The 24,692-nt window shown below is 59.7% G+C and overlaps 2 protein-coding genes across 2 annotated transcripts; both read left to right on the top strand.

Moving 5' to 3' along the window:
- Nucleotides 1–5,286: 5,286 nt before the first annotated feature.
- MSL1 (MSL complex subunit 1) lies at nucleotides 5,287–11,816 on the top strand. Its single transcript, XM_030966249.1, has 8 exons — nucleotides 5,287–5,481; nucleotides 7,980–8,203; nucleotides 8,503–8,885; nucleotides 9,548–9,612; nucleotides 9,784–9,851; nucleotides 10,090–10,214; nucleotides 10,294–10,366; nucleotides 10,504–11,816. Exons 1-8 carry the CDS (start codon nucleotides 5,338–5,340, stop codon nucleotides 10,592–10,594), a joined length of 1,173 nt encoding a protein of 390 aa, XP_030822109.1. The 5' UTR covers nucleotides 5,287–5,337; the 3' UTR covers nucleotides 10,595–11,816.
- A 282-nt stretch (nucleotides 11,817–12,098) lies between these two features.
- Nucleotides 12,099–23,711, top strand: CASC3 (CASC3 exon junction complex subunit). The gene is made up of 13 exons (XM_030966144.1): nucleotides 12,099–12,380; nucleotides 14,370–14,397; nucleotides 14,690–14,727; nucleotides 16,121–16,279; nucleotides 16,356–16,507; nucleotides 16,969–17,145; nucleotides 17,350–18,035; nucleotides 19,511–19,575; nucleotides 19,730–19,844; nucleotides 20,393–20,491; nucleotides 21,027–21,241; nucleotides 22,350–22,472; nucleotides 23,286–23,711. Exons 1-13 carry the CDS (start codon nucleotides 12,108–12,110, stop codon nucleotides 23,325–23,327), a joined length of 2,172 nt encoding a protein of 723 aa, XP_030822004.1. The 5' UTR covers nucleotides 12,099–12,107; the 3' UTR covers nucleotides 23,328–23,711.
- The last annotated feature ends 981 nt before the right edge of the window (nucleotides 23,712–24,692 follow it).

Here is a 24,692-nt window from a genome sequence, read left to right as displayed (position 1 = left end):
CGGTCCTGGAGTGAAGGGACCCCGCGTGCCTGGACCGTGCAGGTGCCCTCGGCCCCCGCAGCTCCTCGTTCCCCTCCCGGCACGTTCCCGGTGATTATCCGTGACTCAGCCGCGCGTCTGGATTGGGAAAACATCCCCGCGCACGGCGCTGCGGCACACGGCGCCTGTGATGCTCGCCCGAATCCCTGATCCCCCAGGAATCCCCGGGACGGGAGTGGGGCTGCGAGGGACGGGACAAATCTCTTGGGGTCTCTCTGTGGGGTCCCGCCGTGAGGCTGGGAACCCGGCACGGGGGGTCCTGGCGGACCTGTGAGCAGGGACCCCAGGCTGGGCACAGCTGGGATATTTCCGGGATATCCCGACTCTGGGACCACCCATGGGGAGCAGAGCGAGGGAGAGGGGCCACCAAAGCCAGCGGGACAGGGGGGTTCTGCTGCTGACGTGAGCCGGGAACGCCCCCAGAGGCCGGGTCTGTGTCTCGGGGGGCTCCCCGCGGCTCCCTGTGCACCCCGTTATGGCAGCGCCCGTGCCAAGCAGTCCAGGGCACGGAGGGGGCACCTGAACGCCCCTCAAGGTCGCCACATGCCAGATTCACTCCTAAATCCTGCACTTGCACGGATCTGTGCACCCCTGCAAGCCCAAACCCTGCACCCCTCCATCCTGCACCCCCATACTCTGCACCCCTGCATCCTGCACCCCCAAACCCTGCATCCCTGCATCCTGCACCCCCAGACCATCCCTGCATCCTGCACCCCCAAACTCTGCATCCCTGCATCCTGCACCCCCAAAATCTGCACCCCTGCATCCTGCACCCCCAAACCGTCCCTGCATCCTGCACCCCCTCACCCTGCACCCCTGCATCCTGCACCCCCAAACCGTCCCTGCAATCTGCACCCCCAAACTCTGCATCCCGGTACTTTCCTGGGGGTCCTGCAAGCCCAGATTCTGCTCCCCCTGTATCCCGCACCCCCAAATCCTGCACCTCCCGGGGTCTCTCCCCTGTCGTGCCAGGACCCCGCGGGGTACCCCCACCCTCCGTGGGGTGCCCGGAGTGTCGGGGAGGGGGGGGACACACCCGTCACCCCGTCCGTGCCACCGGCTGCGCCCCTGCCCTTCCCGCGCCGTATCCCCCCAGGTGCACCCCCTGCACCCCCCATTTCAACACTCCGCATTGCCCTCCCCTGCCACTGCTCCCGGGGGCAGGAGGCAGCGGTGGGGCCGGTGCCCGGTGCCCGGTGCCGGTGCCGGTGCCGGTGCCGGTGCCGTGGCCGTGCCGCGTGACGCTCGCCCCGCTTCCCGGCCGGCGCCTGCGTGCCGAGGGTTTATTTTTACTCGGGGCTGGAGCCTTGTTTACCTTGTTGAACCTTTTCCAGGAAAAGGAGGGGGGGGGGTATCTCCTCCGGGACACCGGGGCTTCGTTCTTGCTTATCACCCCCTCGGCCCCCAGGCTGGATACCGGGGCCTGACACGGGACAGGACCCCCAGCCCCACTTGAACACCCCCAGAGCCACCGTGGGGCTGCAGCTGCCCTGTGGGTTTGGGGACACCGCGTCCAGCTGTGTCCCCGTGTCACCCTACACACATCGAGCCTCAGTTTCCCCACTTATAAATGAGCTTCGGGGGCAACCAGAGTTGCTGAGTGCCACCCAATTTGCGGGTCCTGCGCCCCTGACCCCCCCCTTTCATGTGTCCCCAGTGGGGGGAAGGGTGGGGCAGGACCCCCAGTGCTGCTGTGGGGGCCCGGAGAGTGCTTGGAGGGCCGGGTTTTGGGGTGGTTTTGGGGTGTTTTCCTGCAGGGAGCAGCCCTGGCTCGGCCCCTGGCTCTTGGCTGGGGCAGCAGTTCCCGCTGCCAGATTTGTCCTCCCTCCCCGGGAACGGGAAAAATCGGGTAAACAAGGCATTCCTGGCCCCGGGCGGGGCACCCCACGGCAGGTGGGGGCACCCCAAGACAGGCGGGGACACCCCGCGGTGTCCTGGCACTGCGGAATGGGGCAGAGCGGTGTTGGGGTGCAGAGAGACCCCAGGAAGTGCAGGGTTTTGGGGTGCAGGGTTTGGGGATACAGGGACCCCCCAGGAGGGTGCAGGAGTACACAGTTTTAGGGATGTGTGGGATTTAAGGATGAATGCACCCCAGGAGGTTGCAGGGACCCCAAAAGGAGCACAGGATGAGGGGGTGTAGGGACCCCATGAGGATTCAGGGGTGCAGGGCCACAGGAAAGGTGCACTGGGATAGAATTTGGGAGTGTCAGGACCCCAGGAGGGTTCGGGGGCTCAGAAATTGAGGTAATATTGTGAGATGGGTGTGCAAAAGGGGTGCGGGACCCCTGGGGGAGGGGGGACCCCAGTGTGTTCATCATCTGGGGGGCTCTGGGGAGCACCCCCAGGGGGAGTAGCCCTGGCAGGTGGGGATCCCTCTCACCTGCCCCATCCCCCAAGATCTCACTGATGTTTGTGCCGATGTTTGCGTTCCCTCTGCAGCCTTGGGACCCTACGGGGGGGCAAAGCGGGGTAGGGGGCGGGACAGCACCGGGAACTCCTTCAGCCTCCACATCCCCCACCTCAAACCCACCACCTGCGAACCCTCCTCCCCCTTCCCGTCCCGCCGTCACCCCGTGTTTGACCTTCCCAAAAGTCAAATCTGTGAGGAAGTGGGGAGGGGGCCACCCCATTAGCCCCCTCCAAACCCACAGGTCACAGAGAGGCCACGGCGCCGCGGCCAGCGGCCGGGTTGGCATCTGTGCCAGCCCATGTGAGCGGGCTCCCTCCTCCTCCTCCTCCTCTTCCTCCTCCTCCTCCTCCTCTCGCGGGGAGCCCTCTCCATGCGCGTCACGTGGCGCTGGCATGTGCGCCCTGCTCCATTTTTAGCCCCAGCAGCCTCCCTGCTGCAGAGCCATGTGCGGGCGGGTGCCGGCCGGCACGTGGGCCTGCCGCAGCGGGCACCGGCACCGGCACCGGCACCGGCACCGGCACCGGCCCGGGCACGGCGGGGACACGGCACCGTGTGTGCCGATAGGGACGTGTGTGTGTGAGCATGGCTCTGGGTGTGTGTGAGCACTGTCATGTGTGTGAGTATGGCTCTGTGTGTGAGCACTGTCATGTGTGTGAACATGGTCATGTGGGTGTGTGAACATGGCTCTCTGTGTGTGTTTGAGCACTGTTATATGTGTGAACATGACCACGTGTGTATGAACATGGCTCTGTGTGTGTGAGCACTGTCATGTGTGTGAACGTGGCTCTGTACATGTGTGTGAGAAGTTTCGTGTGTGTAAACATGATTCTGTGTGTGTGTGAGCACTGTCGTGTGTGTGAACGTGGCTCTGTGTGTGTGTGAGCACTGTCATGCATGTCAACATGCCTCTATATGTGTCAGCATGGTGACGTGTGTGAACATGGCTCTGTGTGTGTCAGCATGGTGACATGTGTGTGAACATGGCTCTGTGTATCAACCCGCTCATGTGTGTGCAAGCACAGCCACACGTGTGTGCAACCACAGCTCTGTGTGTGAGCACAGCCACACGTGTGTACAGCCAGCCATGGCTCTGTGTGTGTCTGAGAATGGCCGCACACGTGTGTAAACACAGATGTGTGTGTGTTTGAGCACAGCCACACAGGTGTTTGAACACTGCCACCCCTGTGGGTGACCACAGCCACATGTGTGGATGTGCACACTCACACGGGGGGGACAACCACAGCTCCCCCCCGTGTCTGAACAACACCCATCCATGTGCACACGCTGCTGGCACGGCTTGATGTGACCCATGGCACAGCAGGAACCTCGGAGGGGCTTCCCCCAGTGCCACACCGCGGGGGTGGCACCGCCACCGTGACCCGGCCACCAGGAGCAGGGGGGTGGCTGAAGGGGGATCTCCCCCCGCGTGTGTTTGCGTGTCCCTGAACGCAGCTCTGCAGAGGGAGGCACGTCCCCCACGTGTCCCCTGTGCGTCCCCAGCACGTGCCACGCGTGTCCCCTGTGTGTCCCCGGTGACACGGCCCCGTGTGCTGCGGGAGGGGTGGAGTTTCAGCCGGGAGAGGGGGGAATGCTCCTCCGTGTGTGTTTGTGTGTGTGTGTGTGTGTACGTGTACAAACATGTCCGTACGCGTGCCCGCAGCCCGGGCTGTGCGTGTGCATGCATGAGTGTGCATGAGTGTGCATGAGTGCGCTCCGGGACTGCAGTCGGGGGTGCTGAGCCCGGGCTGCAGTGTCTGCGGGCTGCGCCTGTGCTGCAGCGGGGGCTGCGCTCGCTCCCTGCAGGGGGACACGCGTGTGCATGTGCGTGTCCGTGCACGAACGAGTGTGCCGGGGCTGCAGCCTCTGCAGAGGGAGTGCTGCGGGCTTGTGTGTGTGTGTGTGTGTGTGTGTGTGCGCGCTCTTGCACGCGTCCAGCAGGAACTGCAGAGCTCTGTGTGTGCACGGGGGGGTTCAGTCCCCGTCGGGGGTGCGGACCCCCAGAATCACAGCACAGCCCCCCCATCCTCGGCCGTCCCCGCGTGAGGGGCTCGTAGCTCGGGGTCCCTTTGTGCGGTCCCCCCGCCCGTCCGTGTCCCCTCCCGCCACGGGACCGGCCCGTGACCCGAGCCCCCGCCGTGGGGCGGGGAGCCACTACCGCCACTCTCGGGGGCCCCCGAGCGGCCGCCCCCGGTACTGCGGCGCGGGACCCCCGCCTCACGCGTGTCCGCGCGTCGCGACCACCCCCCCGCCCCGGCCCGGGGGCAGCAGCGCCGGTGGGCACCGCCCCGGGGGTCCCCAAGCGGGGACCGGCCCCGCTCCTCACCCCCGGGGATCCCACCGCCCCCCACCGCCGCCGGCGCATGCGCGCCGAGCCCCGTTCGCCGGTACCCGGGGTCCCGTGCCCGGTACCGACCCCCGCCCGCCGCCCCCCGCGCGGCTCATCCCCGCGCGGGTCATCCCCGGGCCAGGGGCCGCTCCGCGCCGATGCCCCCGGCGCCCCCCGCGCCGCCGCCCCGCGGTGCCGCCGGGCGGTAACGGGGGCCCGGCCATGCGGTCCACGGCGTTCCGGGGGGCGGGCGGCGGCGGCCCGAGGGGGGCGGGCGGGGAGGAGGAGGAGGAGGAGGGGAGGAGGGGGAAGGCCCCGCTCCGCCGGCCCGGCGGCCCCGGGCCCCGCCGCCGCTGGGGGCACACACGGGCCGCGGCTGCGGGGTGGCGGAGCGGGAGCGGAGCGGGGCCGCGGCGGGGCCGGCGGCCGGCGGGGGCAGGGCCGCGGCGGGGGATGCGGGCGGGCTGCCCGGGGAGGCGGCGGCGGCGGGGCCGGGAGCGGGGCCGGGGCCCGGAGCGGGGCCCGCGGAGCCGGGAAGCGGCGGCCCGCGGCCCGCGCAGCGATGGGCGCCGGCGGAGGGTCGCCCGGGCAGGCCGCCTGCCTGCGGCAGATCCTGCTGCTCCAGCTGGACCTGATCGAGCAGCAGCAGCAGCAGCTGCAGGCCAAGGAGCGGCAGATCGAGGAGCTCCGGGCCGAGCGCGACACGGTACGGTGGGGGAACGAGGTGTGGGGGAACGGAGGTGTGGGGGGGCACCGGGGGGAACGGGGAGGTGGGCGGGAATGCGGCGTGGAAGGGGTTAACTCCCGCCAAGGTTAACTAACTCCTCCTTGGGTTTAACACCCCCGATTGAACCCACTGCTCTGTGGGGTGACACCCCCCCTCAGGGTTAATTCCCCCTCAGGTTGAACCTCCCTCAGGTTTAACCCCCCCACCATGGGGTGACCCCCGCCCTAGGGTTAACCCCCCCTAGGTTTAACAGCCTCCTATGGGGTGACCCCCCCCATGGGGTGATCCTCATTAGGTTTAGCCCCCCCTAGCTTTAACATCCCTCCCGTAGAGTGATGCCCCCTCCCCATAGGGTTAATGGCTCCCCAACACCACCCAGGGCTCCCTGGGATTGCGGTGGAATTCTGTCCGCCAACAGGAAAGTTCTCACTCCCCCTGACACCCAAGGGGTTAATGCTGCCCCCCTTTTTGGGGGTTCATACCCCCCTTTTTGGGGTTAATACCTCACTCTTTGGCGGTTGATTTCACTTCTCTTTTTTTTAATTCCGTCCCCTCAATGCTTAATTTAACCCCTCCCCTCGTTGGGGTTAATAACCCCCGTTATTGGGTTGATTTCACCTCTTTTTTGGGGGTTAATTCAGTGCCCTCTTTGGAGGTTAATGTGCTCCCTTCTTTGGGGGTTAATTCCACCACCTCACTGGGAGTTAGTTCTGCACCCCATGCGAGCTAATGCCCCCCAAATTAACCCTTTGAGGGTTAATTCTTTGGGGTGAATGTCCCCTCCTCTTTGGGGCTTAATTCCATCCCCTTGAGGGTTAATGTCCACCCCTCTTTGGGGGTTAATTCCGCACCCCATGGTAGTTGTTGCCCGCCTATTTGAGGGTTAGCTCTGCTCCCCTCAAGGGTTAATGCCGCCCTTTTTTGGGGGGGGTTAATGTCCTCCCATAGGGGTTAACGTCCAATCCCCTTGGGGGTTCATGTGCCCCTCATGGCAGTTAACCTGCTCCCCCCCCGTGGCACCCCAGGGGTTAATTCCCCCCCCCTTGGCTGTTAATGCCCCACATGTTCTCCCCTTGTGAGGGAGGCCCCTCGGGGGTTACCGTGCCTCCCTTCGGGGGTTCACCACCCCCGCTGGCATCCCAGGGGTTAATGCCCCCCCTCTCCTTGGGTGTTACTGTTCTCCCTCCGTGGCACCTCAGGGGTTAATTCTCCCTCTCTTTGAGAATTCCCTCACTGGGGGCATCTGGTACCCGGGGGGGGGGGTGTTAATGCCCCCCTCCCCAAAGGGTTAAACACAATTCTGCCCCCCACCTCGGGGGTCTCTGCCAACCGCAGGGCTGGGCTCGCTCCCCCCCCCCTCGGGGGTCGCGGGTGCCCCCGGGGGTCGCAGCCCCCCCCAGACAAAGCGGCGGGGGCACAAAGGGCGGGGGCGGGGCGGGGGTTAACGGGCCGCCGCCCGTTACCGTGGCGACCGTGCGGGGGGGGGGGGACCTTAAAGGAGCCGCGTCACCGGGCGGGACACGGCCACAAGGGATGTCACCTCTCGCTGCTGGGGCCGCCTCGGGGATTTGGAAACCATCGCAGCCATGAGAGGCTGCCAGCTTTAGGGGGGGACACTGTGGGGTCCCCTCAGCTGTGCTACTCCCCCCCCACCCCACCACGATGTCCTGTGTCACCCCAGAAATGCCATGTGTGCCCCCACCATAGATAACCTATTTGTATGGCCCCCGCACATTGTCCCACCTGCGTTGTCCCCCCCATGGGTGTTGTGTCACCCCACAGATGCCGAGTGTTCCCCCCCACAGCCATGGGTCACAGCCCCACAGCCCTGTGGCCATGTGCCACCAGCGGCGGTGGCTGTGCCCAGCTGCAGTGGCGGTGTCAGCAGTGGTGGCCCCGATCGTGGCAGGAAGGACAGGGACACCCCACGTGGTGTCACCGCAGGCAGTGCCGCGTCCCCCAACATGGAGGAGCCACTGCGGCAAGTCCGTGGATGGGACTTGAGGGGCACAGCCTCCCGGGGTGACACTGCTGGGGGCGTGGGACTGCCACACCCTGCGTGCACTGGGCTCTGCTCCCCAGAGCTGGGGCCCCCCACAGCCACACGTTTGGCGGGTGCTGTCCAAAACCAGTGCTGGGGATGGCTGGGGGGGCAGGTGACCATGGGCAGGGGTCACCAGGTGCTCTTTAAGCCCACAGTTAATTCCACCCCCCCCCCACTCCATCCTGCATCCTCGAGGAGGACACACAGAGGGTGGGACCCCCCAAATCCTCTGGTTTCTGCTGCCCCATCTCTGGAAGTATTCCAGGGTGGGTTGGACAGGGTTTGGAGCAGCTGGGATAGTGGAAGATGTCCTTGTAGCAGAAGCAGACAGAGAGTGGCCATTTTGTGCCATCAGACATCCAGTGGCAGCTGCCTTGGGGTGCCCAGGGGGTGACCCCACGCCGAGGTGAGCCCTCCCTCCCCTGCCTTGCAGCTCCTGGCGCGGATCGAGCGCATGGAAAGGCGGGTGCAGCTGGTGAAGAAGGACAGCGAGCGGGAGAAGCACCGCATCTTCCAGGGCTTTGAGGTGGATGAGAAGCCTGAGGCAGAGGCCTGTGAGAAGCTGCCTCTGGAGTGTCCCCAGGAGCTGCTGGAGCCTCCCCCGACCCTGCAGCCCAAGCACTTCCCCTACGGCAGGAACGGGAAGGGGCATAAAAGGTACAGAGTGCATGGGGGGGCTGCGTGGGGAGGAGGGGGGACACTCCCCGTGGCTTCACCTTTGAGGTGTTTGGAGAGGCCACCCAGCGCCAGGAACTCATCCCTGTGTCAAGGAGAACCTCAAGAAAGCCTGTGTGGGGAATGCAGGGTCACAAAATCTTGAGGAAGCCCCTCTGTAAACTGCTTAAGTCTGGCCCTGGTGCAGCAGCCCTGGTTTGGGGGTGCCAAGAGCCCCCCACAGCATTCCTGGTGCAGGGTGAGGATCCATGTGCCTGGCTCAGCTCTTCTTCCTCCTGCAGGAAGCCAGCATTTGGGAGCGCAGAGAGGAAGACGCCTGTGAAAAAACTAGTGTCAGAATTCTCCAAAGTGAAGAGTAAAACTCCAAAACACTCCCCGGGGAAGGAGGAATCGGGCGGCTCCTTGGCTGAAACTGTTTGTAAACGAGAACTGCGGAGCCAAGAGACTCCGGAAAAAACCCGCTCGCTCCTGGAGACCCCACTGAGAGCATCAGCCCCACCCAAGGGTCCTGGCACCCACCCCAAGGAGAAAGGCTTTGTCAGTGAGGCCGACGACCTGCCCTACCTGTCCACCACAGAAATGTACCTGTGCCGCTGGCACCAGCCGCCCCCGTCGCCGCTGCCGCTGCGGGAGCCTTCCCCCAAAAAGGAGGAGACTGTAGCAAGTAAGGATGGAGAGAATGATGGAGAAGGGCTCCAGCCTGGGAGCAGGGCTCAGCACCCTCATTCTGAATCTGGGAAAGGGCTCCCACATTCCCAAAGGGAGTGCCCGTGGCGGTGGAAAGGTGCCGTGCTGCTGGTTCCTTCCACTGCGGTGGGTGCTGGCCCTGGGTTATCCCAAATCTCATCTTGGGCTCACCTCGCTCTGGGCAGGGATCCTGCCTGGTGTCTGGTGGAGCAGCTTCCTGTGGGTGGGTGGGAAATGTGTCTCTGGCTCGTGACACAGTGACACAGCACTGGGGTCACCTGCTGTCCCCAAATCCGGTGCTTGTCCTGCCTTGAGCCCAGCGAGGTTGGTGCCAGCGATGGGAACTGGGCTGTGCCAGGTGGCTCAGCACTGTGCCTCAGACAGAGCCTGGCACATGCCTGGGAGTGGCACAGGTTTGCTTGTGTGCTTGGCTAAGGGGGTGGAGATCAGCTCTGCTGCCCTGGGGATGCAGGGTTGTCATATGGTTGTCAGCCAGGTGTCCACTGCTGGCTCAGGATGGGGTTTTGGGGCATGCCAAGCCGTGCTCCAAGGGGAAGGATGGGCAGGAAGGGAGTGTGGAGGTGGTGGGATGGAGCAGGGGCTGGCTGTGGGGTAACACACCTTCTCCTTGTCCTGCAGTTCCGTCTTGGAGGGACCATGTCGTGGAGCCCCTGAGAGACCCCAACCCCTCGGACCTCCTGGAGGTATGTGAGCCATCAGTGTTGCCACAGGGGCTTTCCAGGCTGTCCCCCACTCCCAGAGCTGGTGGCATCCCATCCCCTCATCCAGCACAAACCCCATCTGTGGCTGGGAGGCTGAGGTGGGGGGATCTGGCCCTGGGATGATGCACTGAGCCCTGTCTGGTGTCATTGCAGAACCTGGACGACAGCGTCTTCTCCAAACGGCACGCAAAGCTGGAGCTGGATGAGAAACGAAGGAAAAGGTTGGAGCAAAGGGGGTCTGGAGTGTCAGTCTCACAGGGGAGGGTCCTGGGGTGCCACCTGGAGCAGGGTGCAGTTGGCATGGGCACCAGGAATGCTGCAGGAGGAGGGAGGGATGCTCTCGCATCACTGGCAGCCAGTGCAGCCCTGTGATCACTGCTGAGAGAGGGGTTCTGGTCTCTGGGGGGAGTCTGGCACTGCCCCATGGCTCCTCACTTTCCCAGCCATCCTCTTTTCCAGGTGGGACATCCAGCGGATCAGGGAACAGAGAATCCTGCAGCGGCTGCAGCTCCGAATGTACAAAAGGAAAGGGATTCAGGAGTCGGAACCTGAAGTTACCTCATTTTTCCCTGAGCCAGATGATGGTGAGGCTTGGGGAGGGGGTGTCAGGGGTTTGGGGTGCAGATGTGGGGGGGTCTCACACGCTCTGCTGTCTCTCCACAGTGGAAAGTTTGCTCATCACCCCTTACCTTCCCGTCGTCGCCTTTGGCCGGCCCTTGCCCAAACTGACCCCACAGTGAGTACTGGGGGTGGGAGGGGATGGGGCTGGCAAGTGCCAGTGTCACTCCTAACAAGGCACCCTGCCCATTTTGGGTCTGGATTGTGCCATTTTGGGTCGGGAGGGCGCTGAGGTGACACCAGCTGTGCCCACAGGAACTTCGAGCTGCCCTGGCTGGACGAGCGCAGCCGCTGTCGGCTGGAGGTGCAGAAGAAGCAGACACCACACCGGACCTGTCGGAAATAAGGGAGATGCTGGGAGCTCCAAACACCTCCAGGAGCTCCAACCACCTCCAGGAGCTCCGTCCTCAGGAGCTCTGAGCACCTCTAAGGCACCAGAAGCTCTGCCATCAGCGGGTCACCACCAGCTGCTGCCTGCTCCGTGCTGACGGATGGTTTCGTTCTTCTGCGATCCCAAGTTTTGTTCGTTTGGGTTTTGGAACGTTTCCCGGACTCATCCCCCGCACTGGCACCGCCTTCCCAGTGCCACCAGCCTGCAGCTCCACTCCTGGGGGGCAGTGGGTGCATCCCAGCCCCATCCTTGAGTCCCCTGTGTGCCCCCCCTGCACTCCACAGCCCGTGGCCTTGGGATCTGGGGCTCTCCCGTGTCCGGTGGGAGCACGGGGATGACCAGCACCGGATCCCGTGTCTGGGGGTGCCACATCCCCCGGGACTCACCCGCTGCTGCCTTCATGTTGTGTTTAGTTAGAGAGCAGGATAAACAGCGGATTGTGTTGGAGCCAGCTGGGAGCTGGGAAGCGCCTGGGATTCTCTTTTGGGGAGGTTTTCCCCCTTCTTTGGTGGTTTTCCTCCTCTCTGGAGCGGGGTTGGCGGGGGCAGAAGGGAGAGTTAAAAAGCAAAAATTTCCTTTTTTTTTTTTTTTTTTTTGTGAAATAGAAACCCTGTGCGCACAATTTGGGGGGTTTTAATGGTTTTTTTAAAATGTAATTTAAATGTTTTCAGGCGGGCGAGGGGTTTGCTGTGAGGGGGGGGCGATTATTGCCTGTCTGAGCCCCTGGGTGCTGCTGGACCCTCTTGGTGCTGGATGGGTGGGGAGGGGGCTCCATGGCTGGGGGCTCCATGTGTCCTTTTTCCTCTTTTTTTCTCCCTATCTCCTTTTTTCCTCCTATCTCCCCCTTTTTCCTCACCTTCCCCTTCTTTTTCCGCATTTTTCCCCATTTTTTCCCCCCTACACTGAGCCTGTGCCCCCCCAGTCTTATCCCCCCACTGCCCCCCTCTCTATAATTAACCCCGAGCTTAATGAACGCCGGAAAACTCGTTTACAAAAAAAAAAAAAAATTAGTAAAAAAAAAAAAAAACTTTAAGAAAAACAAACTTAAAAAAAAAAAAAACCTCAAAAAACCCGGAAATTGTTAAAAAAAAAATCGATAAAGTTCTAAAACCGCCGAGTTCTAAACAAACGTTACGGGGAGTACGGGGAGGGGGTGGGGTCACTCGCGGACACGCCCGCTCGCTGGTTTTATTTTATTATTTTTTATTGCTTTTCGTTGTTGGTTATATATTTTTGGTTTTGGTTGGTTTTTTTTTTTTTTTTTTTTTTGGGTTTTTTTTTACAATAAACAAGGAAAAGGCCACTGGGTGCTGATGATTTACCCGCCCTCGGGTGTGACGTCATTTCCGCGGGGCCGGTGACGTCACCGGCGCGCGCGGCGCGCGCCCCCTGGCGGGCGCGGTACCGGAGGGAACGGGGGGGAGCGGAGGCCGCGCGCGCGCCGTTCCCGTGGTGCCCCGCGGCCAAGATGGCGGACCGGCGGCGGCAGCGCGCCTCGCAGGACAGCGAGGACAGCGAGGGCTCGGCGGCCTCCGACAGCGCCGGGTCCGCTCCCGGTTCCCCCCGCTCCGCCCGCTCCCGTTCGGGATCCGGATCTCGCTCCCGTTCCCGGTCCGGCTCGCCCCGGCTGTCGCACCGCCCGCCGCGCGGCGCCGCGGGGGCCCTCGGAGCTGGGCCGCGGGGCCGCGGGGCTGAGAGCGCCGGTGGGGCCGGGGGGAAGAGCGCGGCCGAGTCGGAGTGTGTGAGTGAGGGGCTGGGGGGGCTCGGGGACGGGGGCTCGGGGGTCCGAGTGTGGCCCGGGGATGGCGGGGGGCTTGGGGACAATGAGCACCCTGGGGATGGCGGGGGGCTTGGGGACAATGAGGACCCTGGGGATGGCGGGGGGCTCGGGGACACTGAGGAGCCTGGGGAAGGAGGGGGCTTGGGGACAGTGAGGAGCCTGGGGATGGAGGGGGCTGAGGGGAAGGTTCTGGTGTCTGTGGGAATCATGGAGAGGTTTGGGGTCCTGGGGAATGGAGGGAGGGGGTCCAAGGATGTTCTGGTGTTTGGGGGTCCTGAGGGGAAGGTGGGGGAGTTGGGACATTGAGGATCAAGGGCACGGAGGGGGCTGAGAGAGGGGTTCTGGTCTCCAGGGGAGGCTGAGAGAGGGGTTCTGGTCTCCAGGGGAGGCTGAGAGAGGGGTTCTGGTCTCCAGGGGAGGCTGAGAGAGGGGTTCTGGTCTCTGAGAGGGGTTCTGGTGTCTAAGGGGGGATGTGAGAAAGGGGTTCTGGTCTTTGAGGGGGGGCTGAGAGAGGGATTCTGGTCTCTAGGGAGGGTTTAGAGAAGAGTTCAGATCTCCAAGAAGGGCCTTGGGAAGGAGTTAGAGACCTGGAGGGCTCTGCTGTTGGGGGGACTGATATTAGGACCTGCAGGGTGTGGGGACAAACTGGGGGGTGGAGAGCTGGGGGAGCACCAGTCTGGGGAATTGGGGGAATTGGGCTGAACCCCCCCAAAATGTGTGTGGGAGAGGTGGGCTGGGGCAGCCCCCCAGGACCAGGCTTTGCTCTGGCTCCCTGTGTGCGCCCTGTGGCTGGATCTCCCCAGTCTGAGATCCTGTCCCTGCTCCTGGGGTGCTCTCCCTGCTTTTGGGGTGCTGTCCCTGCTCTTGGGGTCCCTGCAACAAGGGCAGGTGTGGGGTGGGTGGTGCTCTCTCCCCCCACCATGCAGTTCTGCTTTGCAGTTCACATCCAGCTGCAATTCCCTCCTGGTTTGGGTTCTGCTGCTGGTTATTTCCAGCTCTTTCCTGTTTTAGGTTCCAGGGCTGGTTATTTCCAGCTCCCCCTGATTCCCTGGGTGTTTTTCTCTGGTGCTTTTGGGTTTATCTTGTCACCTTGGTCGGGTTGTTTGTGCTCTGGGGTTGTTGTTTCTGTACAGTTGGGTTGACCTTTGTCTTCATGCTGGAATCGTGGAATGGTTTGGTTTGAAAGGAGCCTCAAAGCTCATCCAGTTCCACCTTCTACCATGGGCAGGGACCAATTTCCACTATCCCAGTTTAATTCAAGCCCTGTCCAACCTCTCCTTGGACGCTTCCAAGGATTGTTTGTTATTCCCTGTTCTTGCCCTTTGCCTGGCTCTTGGTTGCCAGGGGAGGGATCCTGGTTCCCCTGTCACTGTCACTCTGTTCCCTGGAGACCCCCAGCGCTGACATGCTGTGCTTTCCTCTCCATATTCCCCCACTGTAGCTGCTCTAGAAGGTTCTTGGAGCCTTAGAAAGGCTCTGGGAGCCTGGAATTTGTTTCTTCTTGGTCACTGCAGTTGAACTTCCAAGGGTGGATGCAGTAGGGTCAGGGCCAGACCTTGCTGTTATCATGTGTGGGGTCATGGGATGCTGGGTGTTAGGAAAAATGGACATTAGGACAAAAGAACAGCTGTTAGGAAAAGGGATTAGGGTAGTAGATACTAAGAAAATATGTTCTGAGGGAATTTTTTTTCATGGAAGGGGTGGTCAGGCACTGGCCCAGGCTGCCCAATTCCCTGAAGTGTACAAAAACTGTGGATGTGGCTTTTGGGGACGTGGTTTAGTGGTGACATGGTGCTGGTGTTTGTTGAAGGTTGGACTTGATCTTAAAGACCTTTTCCAATCTAAACAATTCCATTATTCTGTGGTTTTGTGAGTCCATGATTCCATGTTGCTAGGACCTGGCTGCTGCCCTCCCCTGCTCTAACACCCCTCACTTTTCTCTCTCTGCAGGAAAGTGAGGATGGCATTGAAGGAGATGGTGAGTGCTGGCTCTTGGGCAGGGTTGTTTGGGTGCAAAAAAAGTAAAAACCAGACAAAACAGCTTTTCCAACAACCCTGTGGTTGTTGCCATGCCAAATATCCATTTATGACAGCAGGAAAATGTGGGGTACAGGGGCAGTGTCCCAAACTGTTCCCTGCTCCCCGTAGCTGGCTGTGGCATTGATTTAGGGTGGTGCTGGCATCCAGATTCCCTTTGGGAAGGGTTTGGTTGCATGGCAGAGGAGCCATGTCCACCCCTGCCCTGACCCCACTCCTCTCCCTCCCCACAGCTGTGCTCTCTGACTACGAAAGCGCCGAGGACTCGGAGGTAAGGGTGACCCCTGTCCTGCTGAGCCCCTGATTCCCATGGAATTTCAGCACAAACCCAGTTTGTGTCCTTGGATCCCTTCTCTCTGTCTCCTGAGGAAATTACCTCCCCCACTCCCAGCCCCTGGCACTGGGACCTGTATCACTGTGCTGCTGGGAGGGGTGCAGGGCCAGTATGTGCAAGGGAAAAACCCTCCTGGCTCCTCGCACTGGGAACTGGATTTGCCATGGCCAAGAAGGGCGTGGGAGGAGTGTGGGATGCTTGTTGGGTTTTAATTAGTTGGAATTCAAAAGCAAAGTGGTGGTTGGGAGCATCCCAGGGGCTTCCCTCTGTTCTGAGGGAGCAGCTGGAGGGCGGGGATGCACTTTGGGAATTAGGGGGTGCTGAAGGAATCCCATCCCACCCGTGCCTGGGGGGTTGCAGGTTCCCCTGGATTTTTAGTTCAGAAGTCTTCAAGTTTGAGATTTACAAGGAGTTTAGAAAAGTTCTGGTGTCTTAAGAATTATAGTGAAGGCTTTCTATGGAAAATCCATCTGTGTTTTGGGAATCTTGAGGGAAACAGTGGCTAGAGACCATCCAAACCACCAGGCAGAGGAAATCCAAGCTGTTTACTTGGGAATTAATCTCAGTTTGGGAATTAATCTATGCTATTAACAAAGAAGGAGCACTGCAGACTGCAGAAGTGTTGGGGCAGCTCCCAGAGCTCTTCCAGCCTGGAATCCCGCGTGGAGGCTCCCAGTGGCAGCGGGGTTGTTGCATCACTGCCTTGCCAGGATGACTCTGTTCCTGTACCTAAAAATAATGCCCAGCCTGGGCTTCCCCAGCGTAAACACCGGGAGCAGCCGATGTGAAAGGGCTGTGTTGAAAGAGGAAAATGGAGCAGGGTTTGGTTAATCACCCCGCGCTATTTTTAGTTCGGCTCCAGCCTCTGGAGGCTCCTGGGGGTGAAACCAGGTCATGCTCCTGAGCAGAGTGAGTCAGCTGAGGAACTCCAGGGAATTTGGAAACGTGGCCCTGGCTGGATCCAGGCCCTCAGTGTGGAAGGAAGGGCCTGAGATCACCAGTCTGCAGGAGCCTTTTTGGAGTGGTGGGATGTCACATATTTGTGGGGCAGCTGATCCCAGCTCCATTCCAGAAAGCCTGTTGGATCCTCTCTCTCTTTGGAGAGTTTGGGTTTAACTTGCTTTTCCTGTAAAAACACAGGGATAGGAAGAATTTTAGGGGCTAATCATCTGCTCTGGAAGAGTCATGCCTAACAGCTGGAGCAGGGATTTAACTCCACAACTGAGGGAATTTCTGGGCAATCTATTGCCGGATCTGACTCCAGATTTGGGGAGATTCCTGGCAGATCTGTTGGTAACGGAGCACATTTGAGTTACTGTGTGTCTCCCAGGCAGAGGAAGAGGATTACAGCGAGGAAGAAAGCTCCAAGGTGGAGCTGAAGCAGGACAGCAACGATTCCTGCGAGTCGGCAGCCAGAGGGGAGAAGGGCACTGAGAAGGTGGATGCCAAGGGAGCGGTGACGGGCGAGCGGCAGAGCGGGGACGGGCAGGTGGGTGTCCCACGGCTCCGGGCTGGGGGCTGGCAGCAGGACTGCTGCAGTGGTGAGAGCTCCCTGCTTCTGACAGGAGAGCACCGAGCCTGTGGAGAAGAAAGTTGGGAAGAAGGTTCCCAAGCACCTGGATGACGATGAGGATCGCAAGAACCCGGCGTACATCCCACGCAAGGGGCTCTTCTTTGAGCACGACCTCCGAGGGCAGACGCAGGAGGAGGAGGTCAGGTATGTGAGTGTCGCCCTGGGGCTCTGGGAGGGACAGGCCAGCTTCCCGGCCAGCTTTGGCAGCAGGGCTCCTTGCTTCAGTGGGATGCACTGGGAAGGTCTGTGCTTCTGTTACCTGCCAGGGCACTTCAGCTCTTTGTTTTGAAGGAGAGATGCACAAAACCCACCAAAAAAGCCTCGTGCCAGGCAGCAGTGACTCTTCCAAATAGCAGAGGGTCACCAGAAGCTGCTGGGCAGGAGGAGCAAGAGGAAGGAGTGCCAGGCAGCAGTGATTTCCAGCCGCTTTTCCCAAATAGCAGAGGGTCACCAGCAGCTGCTGGGCAGGAGGAGTGGGAGGAAGGAGGAATGCTGCCTCCTGTGCCTTCCCTGCCCCAGGAATGCTCAGGCTCTATGTGGAACTGCTCAAAACTGCCTCATCTTGACCTTACAGCCCCTTGTTCCTCCCTGTGTCCCTTTTCCAGGCCAAAGGGCCGTCAGCGGAAGCTGTGGAAGGACGAGGGGCGCTGGGAACACGACAAGTTCCGTGAGGATGAGCAGGCCCCCAAGACCAGGCAGGAGCTGATTGCTCTGTATGGCTACGACATCCGCTCAGCCCACAACCCCGACGACATCAAACCCCGCAGGATGCGCAAGCCACGGTGAGCCCCAGAGTCCCACCAGGGCTTGGATTGTCCCGGGGAGAAGGGCCAGGTCTGGAGATGCAAAGAGGGAAAGCTCTGTCACGTGGGACCATGTTCCTGGGGTTTCTAGATGTGCATACTGGGAAGGTGTTCCCTGACACAAGTGATTTTTTCCCACCCAGGGGTTTCTTTCTAATGAATTGTTCTATTTTTCTCCCTCAGCTTTGGCAGTCCCCCTCAGCGAGACCCTAACTGGTCCAGCGAGAGGCCCCCCAAGCCCCCGAGGCACCAGGGTGCCAAGAGCCCCTCGGCTCCCCCACGCTCCTACAACAGCCGCAGCTCTGGCAGTGCTGGCAGGATGCCCCCTGCCAGGAACTACCCCAGGATGGGGGGCTACAAGGAGACCCGTCCAGGCTACCGAGCTTCAGAGGCCACTGTCCTGCACAGGAATGGGGAACAAGCCAAGCAGGAGGGTGGCTACCGTGGGAAGCACGCAGAGCAGAGCCCATCGAGGGACACGTCCCCTGAGTTGGAGGTGGGACATGTCCATGGCAGCCCTGGCAAGGAGGAGGGGGCTCTGGAAAACCAAGCCACGGGTGCTGATGCTGTGCAGCCACCACCGGACAGACCAGTGGAGAAGAAATCTTATTCCCGGGCAAGAAGGACCAGAGTCAAGGCTGGGGAGGCAGGGAAGCTGGCAGAGGAGGTGCCTGCTTCTGAGGGGCTGGCTCCTGTGATTCCAAAAGCCACGCCAGCTGAGAGCTCCCCCACGCCAGCCAAGAGCAACTGGGAGTCACCAGTGGAATCCAGCGTGGATGGACTTGAGCAGGAGATGACCCAGATGAACCTGACAGAGCAGAACTGGAGCCCGGGGCAGTCCCAGTTCATCCCTCCCCGGGAGCTGAGGGGTAAGTGGGAGCAGCCTCCTGGTTTTCCAGCAGCCCAGGGCCTCCTGATCTGTGCAGTTGGTCAGAGCTGAGCTGTCTCTGTCCAAGCCCTGTCCCAGGGGGGTGCAGAGTGGTGGTTTCTGCTGAGAAAGTGCTGCAGTATGGATACAACAGCAGAAAAAAAGGGAAATTAAACATTTTCATGTAGGTGAATGGAATCAGGGCTGGGAAGGATAGAAAGGATCCTTTCTCTGTGGTGTGAATCACAGCAAGACTGACCCCTGCTGCAGGAGAGCATGAGATAAGGATCAATAACTGGGCTCTGTGGTGTCCTGCTCAGAGCAGAAGGGAACTTCTTCCTGTTTATCAGCTCATTTCCTGGCACTGGGATTTGGTTACCAATAGCCAAGGCCTGGCAGGGATTGGCAAATCCCTTTGTGCCTGGAAGGAGGGAGGGACATGGGACAGAGTAACTGTGGTGCCACCTGAGGACAGTTCCAGTTGCTCATCCACAGAGAGGTCATCCAGGTATAATTATCCCTTTGCAGAATTAGAGTCTGTGCTGGGAAGTGTTAGAATGCTTCCCGAGGGGAGTAAAACTGGAGCAAGGAGAAGGAAGCGACTTGCTGCTTTCATAAGTGTCTGTGAGGTTGAGGTCATGGAACCAGAAGTCATTTGGTACTGGTGGCACTGTGAAGTCTGTGAGAACAGACCCCTGGACAGGCTGGAAACATCACAGTGGGATGAGAGTTCAAAAGTGCTGAGATTGTCTGGTTTAGGGGTTTTTTTAATGCACAAAAATGAAGCATCTTCCCAAATTTCCCACAGGCCAGCTCTTGGCTGCAGGTACATGATCACGTTCTGCTGTGAGAAGGAGATGACTCTGATGTCCCTTTTTTGTCCCTAGCAGAGGAGGGAGGAGTTATTCTGGGAAGCATTTGGCCCCCATCTGTCCATTCTGTATCCCTCTGTCAGTGATCCATGAGCACTTCCAGTGTTTGTTTTATCCATTTTCCCTCCCTTGGAATCACCTGTGATCACCTTGGCATTGTGGTTTTAAGCCATGGTTTAAAAGTCACTTTGCTGTGAATTGGCATGGATTCAGTTTGCTGTTGGAATCCAAAGGAGCCTATGATAAAAGTGTTTACACCCTGCAGAGGGTTTAAACTGCAGCATCAGATCCCACATGGATCCTTGATCCACCTGGAAGAGATCTGTGTCTCAGCAGACACAGAGCTCAGAGCAAGACCTGAGTTTCAAGCTGTGGATTCAGTTTTAAAGCAGGATTTAGGCATTGCTGAGCACCTTGAAGAAATGTGCGGCGACAAAACAGCCTCTAATTTATCCCTAAATATTTAAAGTCACTGAGGCCATGAAGTCCAAAGGTCCCATGTCATGGGAGCGGGAGCTGAGCTGCAGCCACGCCCCCGGGTGAGGCAGCTCCAGCCTGGGAACCAGCACAAACCACAGTAATAACCAGTCTGTTCCTTCCTCAGGTATTCCCAACCATGTGCACGTGGGAACTGGGCCAGCACCGCAGTTTAACCGGATGGAGGAGATGGTAACGCGTGATCCCGGAGCGTGGCTCTCATTCCCTTGGGGTTGTGCTAATTACAGGCTGTTGATGCCTCAGCCTTTCCCTTGTGGGGGTGACCCAGGGGAGGTTTGGGGATCTGGGGTGCCCCACAGCCCCCCTGACCCCTGGACTCTCACAGGCAGTGCCAGGGGGGCGTGTGAAGCGCTACTCATCGCAGAGGCAGAGACCCCCCGTGCCAGAGCCTGCGCCCCCCATGCACATCAGCATCGTGGAAGGGCACTACTATGACCCACGTGAGTGTTTCCTTCCTGCTCCTGTGGCTCCATGTGATCCCTGCTCCATGGGAGCAACTGGAGCAAGGATCTCCCCATTTCTTTCAGGGCTGGAACTGTGTCTTGTCTTTTGTTTGTTGTGTCCTCTCGTGCAGTGTCTCAAAGGCAGCTGGGAGCCTGCCTGGTTGTGTTTAAACCCATGGAATTATCCTCAGTGTTATCCCCTCTCTGTGCCAGGGCTCTTAGGACACCCCAATTCTTCCTGAGAACTGGGATTTAAATTGAACTTTAAATCAAGTCTTTGACATTTGAGCATGGAGAGAGCAGGACTGGGGATGGATTAGGAATTCCCTCCAGCATTTAAAGTGTTAGAGGAGAAATTCCCTGAGTATTTTCCTGCTTTCTAAGGGAGTAGGAGGCTTTTCCTTAGGGAGCATGTCCCATCTGTGAGTCCTGGAGCCTCTGTGTGCTGTAAGAGCCCTCGGGGCAGGCTGGGCTGTGTGTGCCCAGCTGCAGGGGAATAAAATTCCATGGAGCTTTTCCTCACAGCGTGTCATGTGTTGTTGCAGTACAATTCCAGGGACCAATCTACGCCCACGGTGAGAACCCAGCCCCGCTGCCGCCCCAAGGGATGATTGTGCAGCCAGAGATGCACCTCCCTCATCCAGGTGAGGAGCCACTGGGACACCCCTGGACCTGGGGAACAGAGAACTCTGCTCTCCCACAGCCTCTATCACAGAGGGGAATCCATTTTCCTTAATTTCTACAATGTGGAAGAGAGCTGCTCCCTCTTGCAGTGAGGCTGAACCAGTATCAGTTTTAATGAAAGAAAAAATAAGTGTTTCTGGAGCTTCCCGCCAGTGCAGGACAAGTGGAGCTGAACCTTTGGCAGCTCCCAGCTGGATGTTTGCAGGTCTCTGTGGGCCCTCAGCAGGCTGGGCCGCTCCCTTCCGTGGGCACTGGGCTGGTTCCTCACTCCCTAGCCCTGTAGCTCAGGAAAAAGCAGAACTGGGAGCTGTCTAACACGTTCTCTGCTTGCCCACACAAATTGTTTCCTGCAGTGGAGTTGCCACGTCTGGTTCCACTGAATCCGGAACTGGGGAGGGGGCTGTGCTCTGCTGCTCTGTGTCCCTCCCCAGCAGGGAGCAGAGCATGCTCCTTCCTGCTGCTACCCAGGGACGCTCTTTTTTGGGTCACCTCCAGGTTTACACCCCCACCAGACGCCCCCTGCCATGGCAAACCCCGGCCTGTACCCCCCAGCAGTGTCCATGCCCCCGGGGCAGCCCCCGCCGCAGCAGCTGCTCACTCCGACTTACTTCTCGGCCCCTGGAGTGATGAATTTCGGGAATCCTGGCTACCCCTACCCCCCTGGAGCTCTGCCCCCTCCACCCCCTCCTCATCTCTATTCCAACACGCAGGTAAGCCGGGTGCACTGCGGCTCCTCCCCAAGCAGGCAGGAGCAGGTGGGATGGTGTGGAGTGTGGGGTGTGTTCTGTGAGGTGTTCCTGGGAGAGGATGTGGAACAACACAGCAGCTCCGTGGAGAAAAGCTGCTGGCATCCCAGAAAAGATTGTTCTCATGGCTCCCTGAGCGTGGCAGGCACTGGGTGAAATCCTGTCCTGGGGGGTGTGGAGTTGAGGGGTTCCCTTATGGAACAGGGAAACAGCCCCTCCAGGGCCCTGCTGAGCCAAGGATACCTTGGGAATGGCTGTGGAGGTCAGTTCTGTTTGAGATAGAGGCTGGGGGCTGGCTGGTGTGAGCAGCATGGGGATGGATTTTCAAGCTCCATGGCCCAGCTTGGTATCTAAGGTCACTGCTGGGCTGTGAGGAGTCAGATTGGATTGGGTCCCTGAGGAGGCAGATCAGTTCACATCCCTGAGAATGCAGATCAGACCAGATCCTGTAGGGACATGGATCAGATTTCTGTGAGGAGGCAGATAAGATCAGATCCCTGAGGAGGCAGATTGGATTGGATCTCTCTGAGGATCAGACCCTGTGAGGAGACAGATCAGACCAGATCCTTGAAAAGGCAGATGAGACCAGAGCAGACCAGATCCCGGTGCCGTGGCTGGAGCAGGGCTGACAGGCTGTGGGTGGAGCAGGGCTGACACGCCGTGGAAGGCTGGAGAGCTGCATGTTCCCTGAGCTCCCAGCCATCCCTGCCCTTGCCACTGCTCCAGCTGATCCCAGCAGGACCTCACCCTGCTTTGAGGGCAGTTTCCCCCGAGGCTGCAGGGCTGGATGTGCAGGGGAGCTGTGTTAGGCTGAAAAGCTGCTGTTGGGAAGTTCAGGCATTCCATGCACTGCAAGGTGAGGGTATCCCATCTGCACAGACTGTGTCCTGTCCCTGCTGGAGCTGGGGGACATTGATGAGGGGTGGGGACACACAAGGGGCTTCGGAGGCTGATGTCTGGGGGGCACAGCCCCTCTTGGCTCTGGCTGGGGGCAGCTGTCCAGCCCCAGTGGGTGCCAGGAGGGGCTCACAGGGCCCCCCAGCCCGGAGCTCTGATCCTGCTGCTCCTGCAGGCGCAGTCCCAGGTGTATGGGGGGGTCACCTACTACAACACTGTCCAGCAGCAGGTGCAGCCCAAGCCCTCCCCGCCCCGCCGGACGTCCCAGCCTGTGACCATCAAGCCACCGCCTCCAGAGGTACCATCCCCTCACCTTTGCTCCTTGTGTGTGTGTGTCTGATGTCGCTGCTGTGTGTGTGTGAGGCTGCAGTTCCCTCTCCCATCCCAAAATAATAACCTTGTTCTTTTGTAAGGGGAAATCTTAAACTGTCTCATCTCTGACCTGTCCCAAACCTCAGCTTCTCGTTGCAGGTGGTAAGCAGGGCTCCAGTTAATTTGAGTTACTTAAATCTTTAAAACTAAAACCACGTAAAAAGTAAGTCTGAAGTTGACTCTTTTTAATTTTATTTGTTCAGGGTAGAAAACAGGACAATTTTGAGAGGGAAAAATCCAGCCCTGGCTGGAGGAGCTAGGAGGCAGGGAGTTCTCTGGAAGGACGAACATTCAGAACTCAGCAGATAATTCAGGCAGTAGAGTTAAAGGTTTTTCAGGATGCGAGTGCTTCCCTGTGCTGGGAATGATCTCCTTGCTCCAGTGCTGTGAGCTGTGCATGTGTGAGCGTGCTGGAATGCCATGTGTGTTTTTGGTTTCCCTTTCGATACCTTCTTCATGTATGGCAGCCAAGCAAGCCCAGACCTGGGCAGACATGTGCTGGTGGGTTCCTGTACATGGGGAGGGCTGAGAAGCAAATTGTCTGATGGAGGGGCCCTGGAAAGGCCTCGTGATGGAAAAATCTGGAACCGTGTGGAGAGGTTGACACAGGGGGCTGGTTGTGCCCAGAGAGGTGGGTGGGGGTGTTGCTGGCAAGACCCAGCCATAGCACTGTTCCCCCCATGTAGGGGTTTGGGGGGCCCTAAACCTCTGCTGCTCTTCCCTCTTCCCCCCCTCCCAGGACAGCAAAGGTGAAAAATCAAAGGAGAGGAGCAACACGTAGGGACACAGCCACAGGAATCCCAGCACCAGACTCGGCCCCTCGGCAAGGAGGAAAGCTGCTCCTTGGAATGGCTCCTTCCCTGCGTGGAGGTGAGGCAGCAGGATGAGCCACCTGCACTGTGCTCAGGACCAGGCACTTCCCCCGTGGCCTGAGCGGTGCCTTCCCAAAATCCATCTTGCTGCTGCCCACTCCCCTTCTCCCCCGTGCTGGGGCCGCCAAAGAACCAACCCCCGAGTCGGTCCTTGGCCACAAGTTCTCCCAACTTCTCCCCCTTACTAAACGTTCCCCGCTCCCTCCTGGGATGTCAAACTCCGCTGGCTTGATCGTGGTCTCTGTTTTTATTTAAGGAATGAAGCAGCTCCTTCAGTAAAGCTGATTTGTTTCTTTTGGGTATTTCGTTTTTATTTGTTTGGGTAAGCAGCGGTGAAATCCCCCCCAGTTCATTCTTCTTTTCAATTCTCTTTTCAATTAGCAAGTTGGTTTCTGCCACTTTTGGGGCAGGGGAAGGGCAATGGAGCCGTGGGAAGCTGTCAGGAATGTACTGCCTGGGCAGGAACCACTTAACTTAGGAGCTCCTCCTGATTCTTTTCCCAACAAAACTGTTGGTAACTGGTGTGTGTGAGCTCTCAGGAGGGAATCCACAGGGTGACCCCATCCCTGCCACCCCCAGCAGCACAGGGGGATGTTTCCACCCTTCCTCTGCCAAATCTACAGAGAGAGGGAGAGGTTTGTGGGCACCCAGCACTCCGACGCTGCCTGAGCAGCCCAGCCAGCACCCAAACCAGCTCAGCAGGGCCAGGTTTGCTCCCAGCACTTGGGTGTTGCTGCTGGGGCTGTGGAGGGTGTTGGAACCCGCCCCAGTGCGCCGGGCTGGGCTCCGGCCTCACAAGGAAGCACCTCAGCCCTGCTCCAGCTCCTGCCTTACTTCCCCACAGCAGCCTTGTGTCCCCTTTGGGATTCCTGACCCCACGGGGTGACTGTCACCGCAGCTGTGCCGCGCTGTCCCGGCTGGCTCTGGTGTGCCGCAGTGCTGCCGCTCCGCATCCCGCATCGCTCCAGCCACGGCTTGGCCACGTCCTCGCAGCCGTTTGCAAATTGCATTAGGAAACTTGGCAGGGCCGGCTGCTGATTCCTGCCCGTTCCTGCCGGTTCCTGCTGCTCTCCTGAGCACGTGCCGGGACGCCGTGGGGACGTGCCAGCTGCCAGGCAGGCACTGGCTGAGGGGGACGGCACCGAGCGAGAGGCGGCTCAGTCACCCCGTCCCCATCTGTGGCCAGGATGAGGGACCAGCACCCACATTCTCTGTGTGGATCCCTCATCCATGCCTGGCTCTGCAGCAGAAATTCCTTCTTTGTATGATGTTTG

This window comes from Camarhynchus parvulus, chromosome 27, assembly GCF_901933205.1.
Source record: "Camarhynchus parvulus chromosome 27, STF_HiC, whole genome shotgun sequence".
Lineage (NCBI taxonomy): Eukaryota > Metazoa > Chordata > Aves > Passeriformes > Thraupidae > Camarhynchus > Camarhynchus parvulus.
Note: the sequence above shows the minus strand (reverse complement) of the source record. Positions and strands in the feature narration are given on the sequence as shown.

Excerpts from the sequence above, each read along its gene's own strand:
- CASC3 (XM_030966144.1), top strand. The coding sequence starts at position 12,108 with ATGGCGGACCGGCGGCGGCAGCGCGCCTCGCAGGACAGCGAGGACAGC. Across the intron at positions 17,146-17,349 it reads CGCAGGATGCGCAAGCCACG|CTTTGGCAGTCCCCCTCAGC; the intron begins GTGAGCCCCAGA and ends TTTCTCCCTCAG. Across the intron at positions 22,473-23,285 it reads TCAAGCCACCGCCTCCAGAG|GACAGCAAAGGTGAAAAATC; the intron begins GTACCATCCCCT and ends CCCCCCTCCCAG.
- MSL1 (XM_030966249.1), top strand. The coding sequence starts at position 5,338 with ATGGGCGCCGGCGGAGGGTCGCCCGGGCAGGCCGCCTGCCTGCGGCAG. Across the intron at positions 8,204-8,502 it reads AACGGGAAGGGGCATAAAAG|GAAGCCAGCATTTGGGAGCG; the intron begins GTACAGAGTGCA and ends TTCCTCCTGCAG. Across the intron at positions 9,852-10,089 it reads GATGAGAAACGAAGGAAAAG|GTGGGACATCCAGCGGATCA; the intron begins GTTGGAGCAAAG and ends CCTCTTTTCCAG.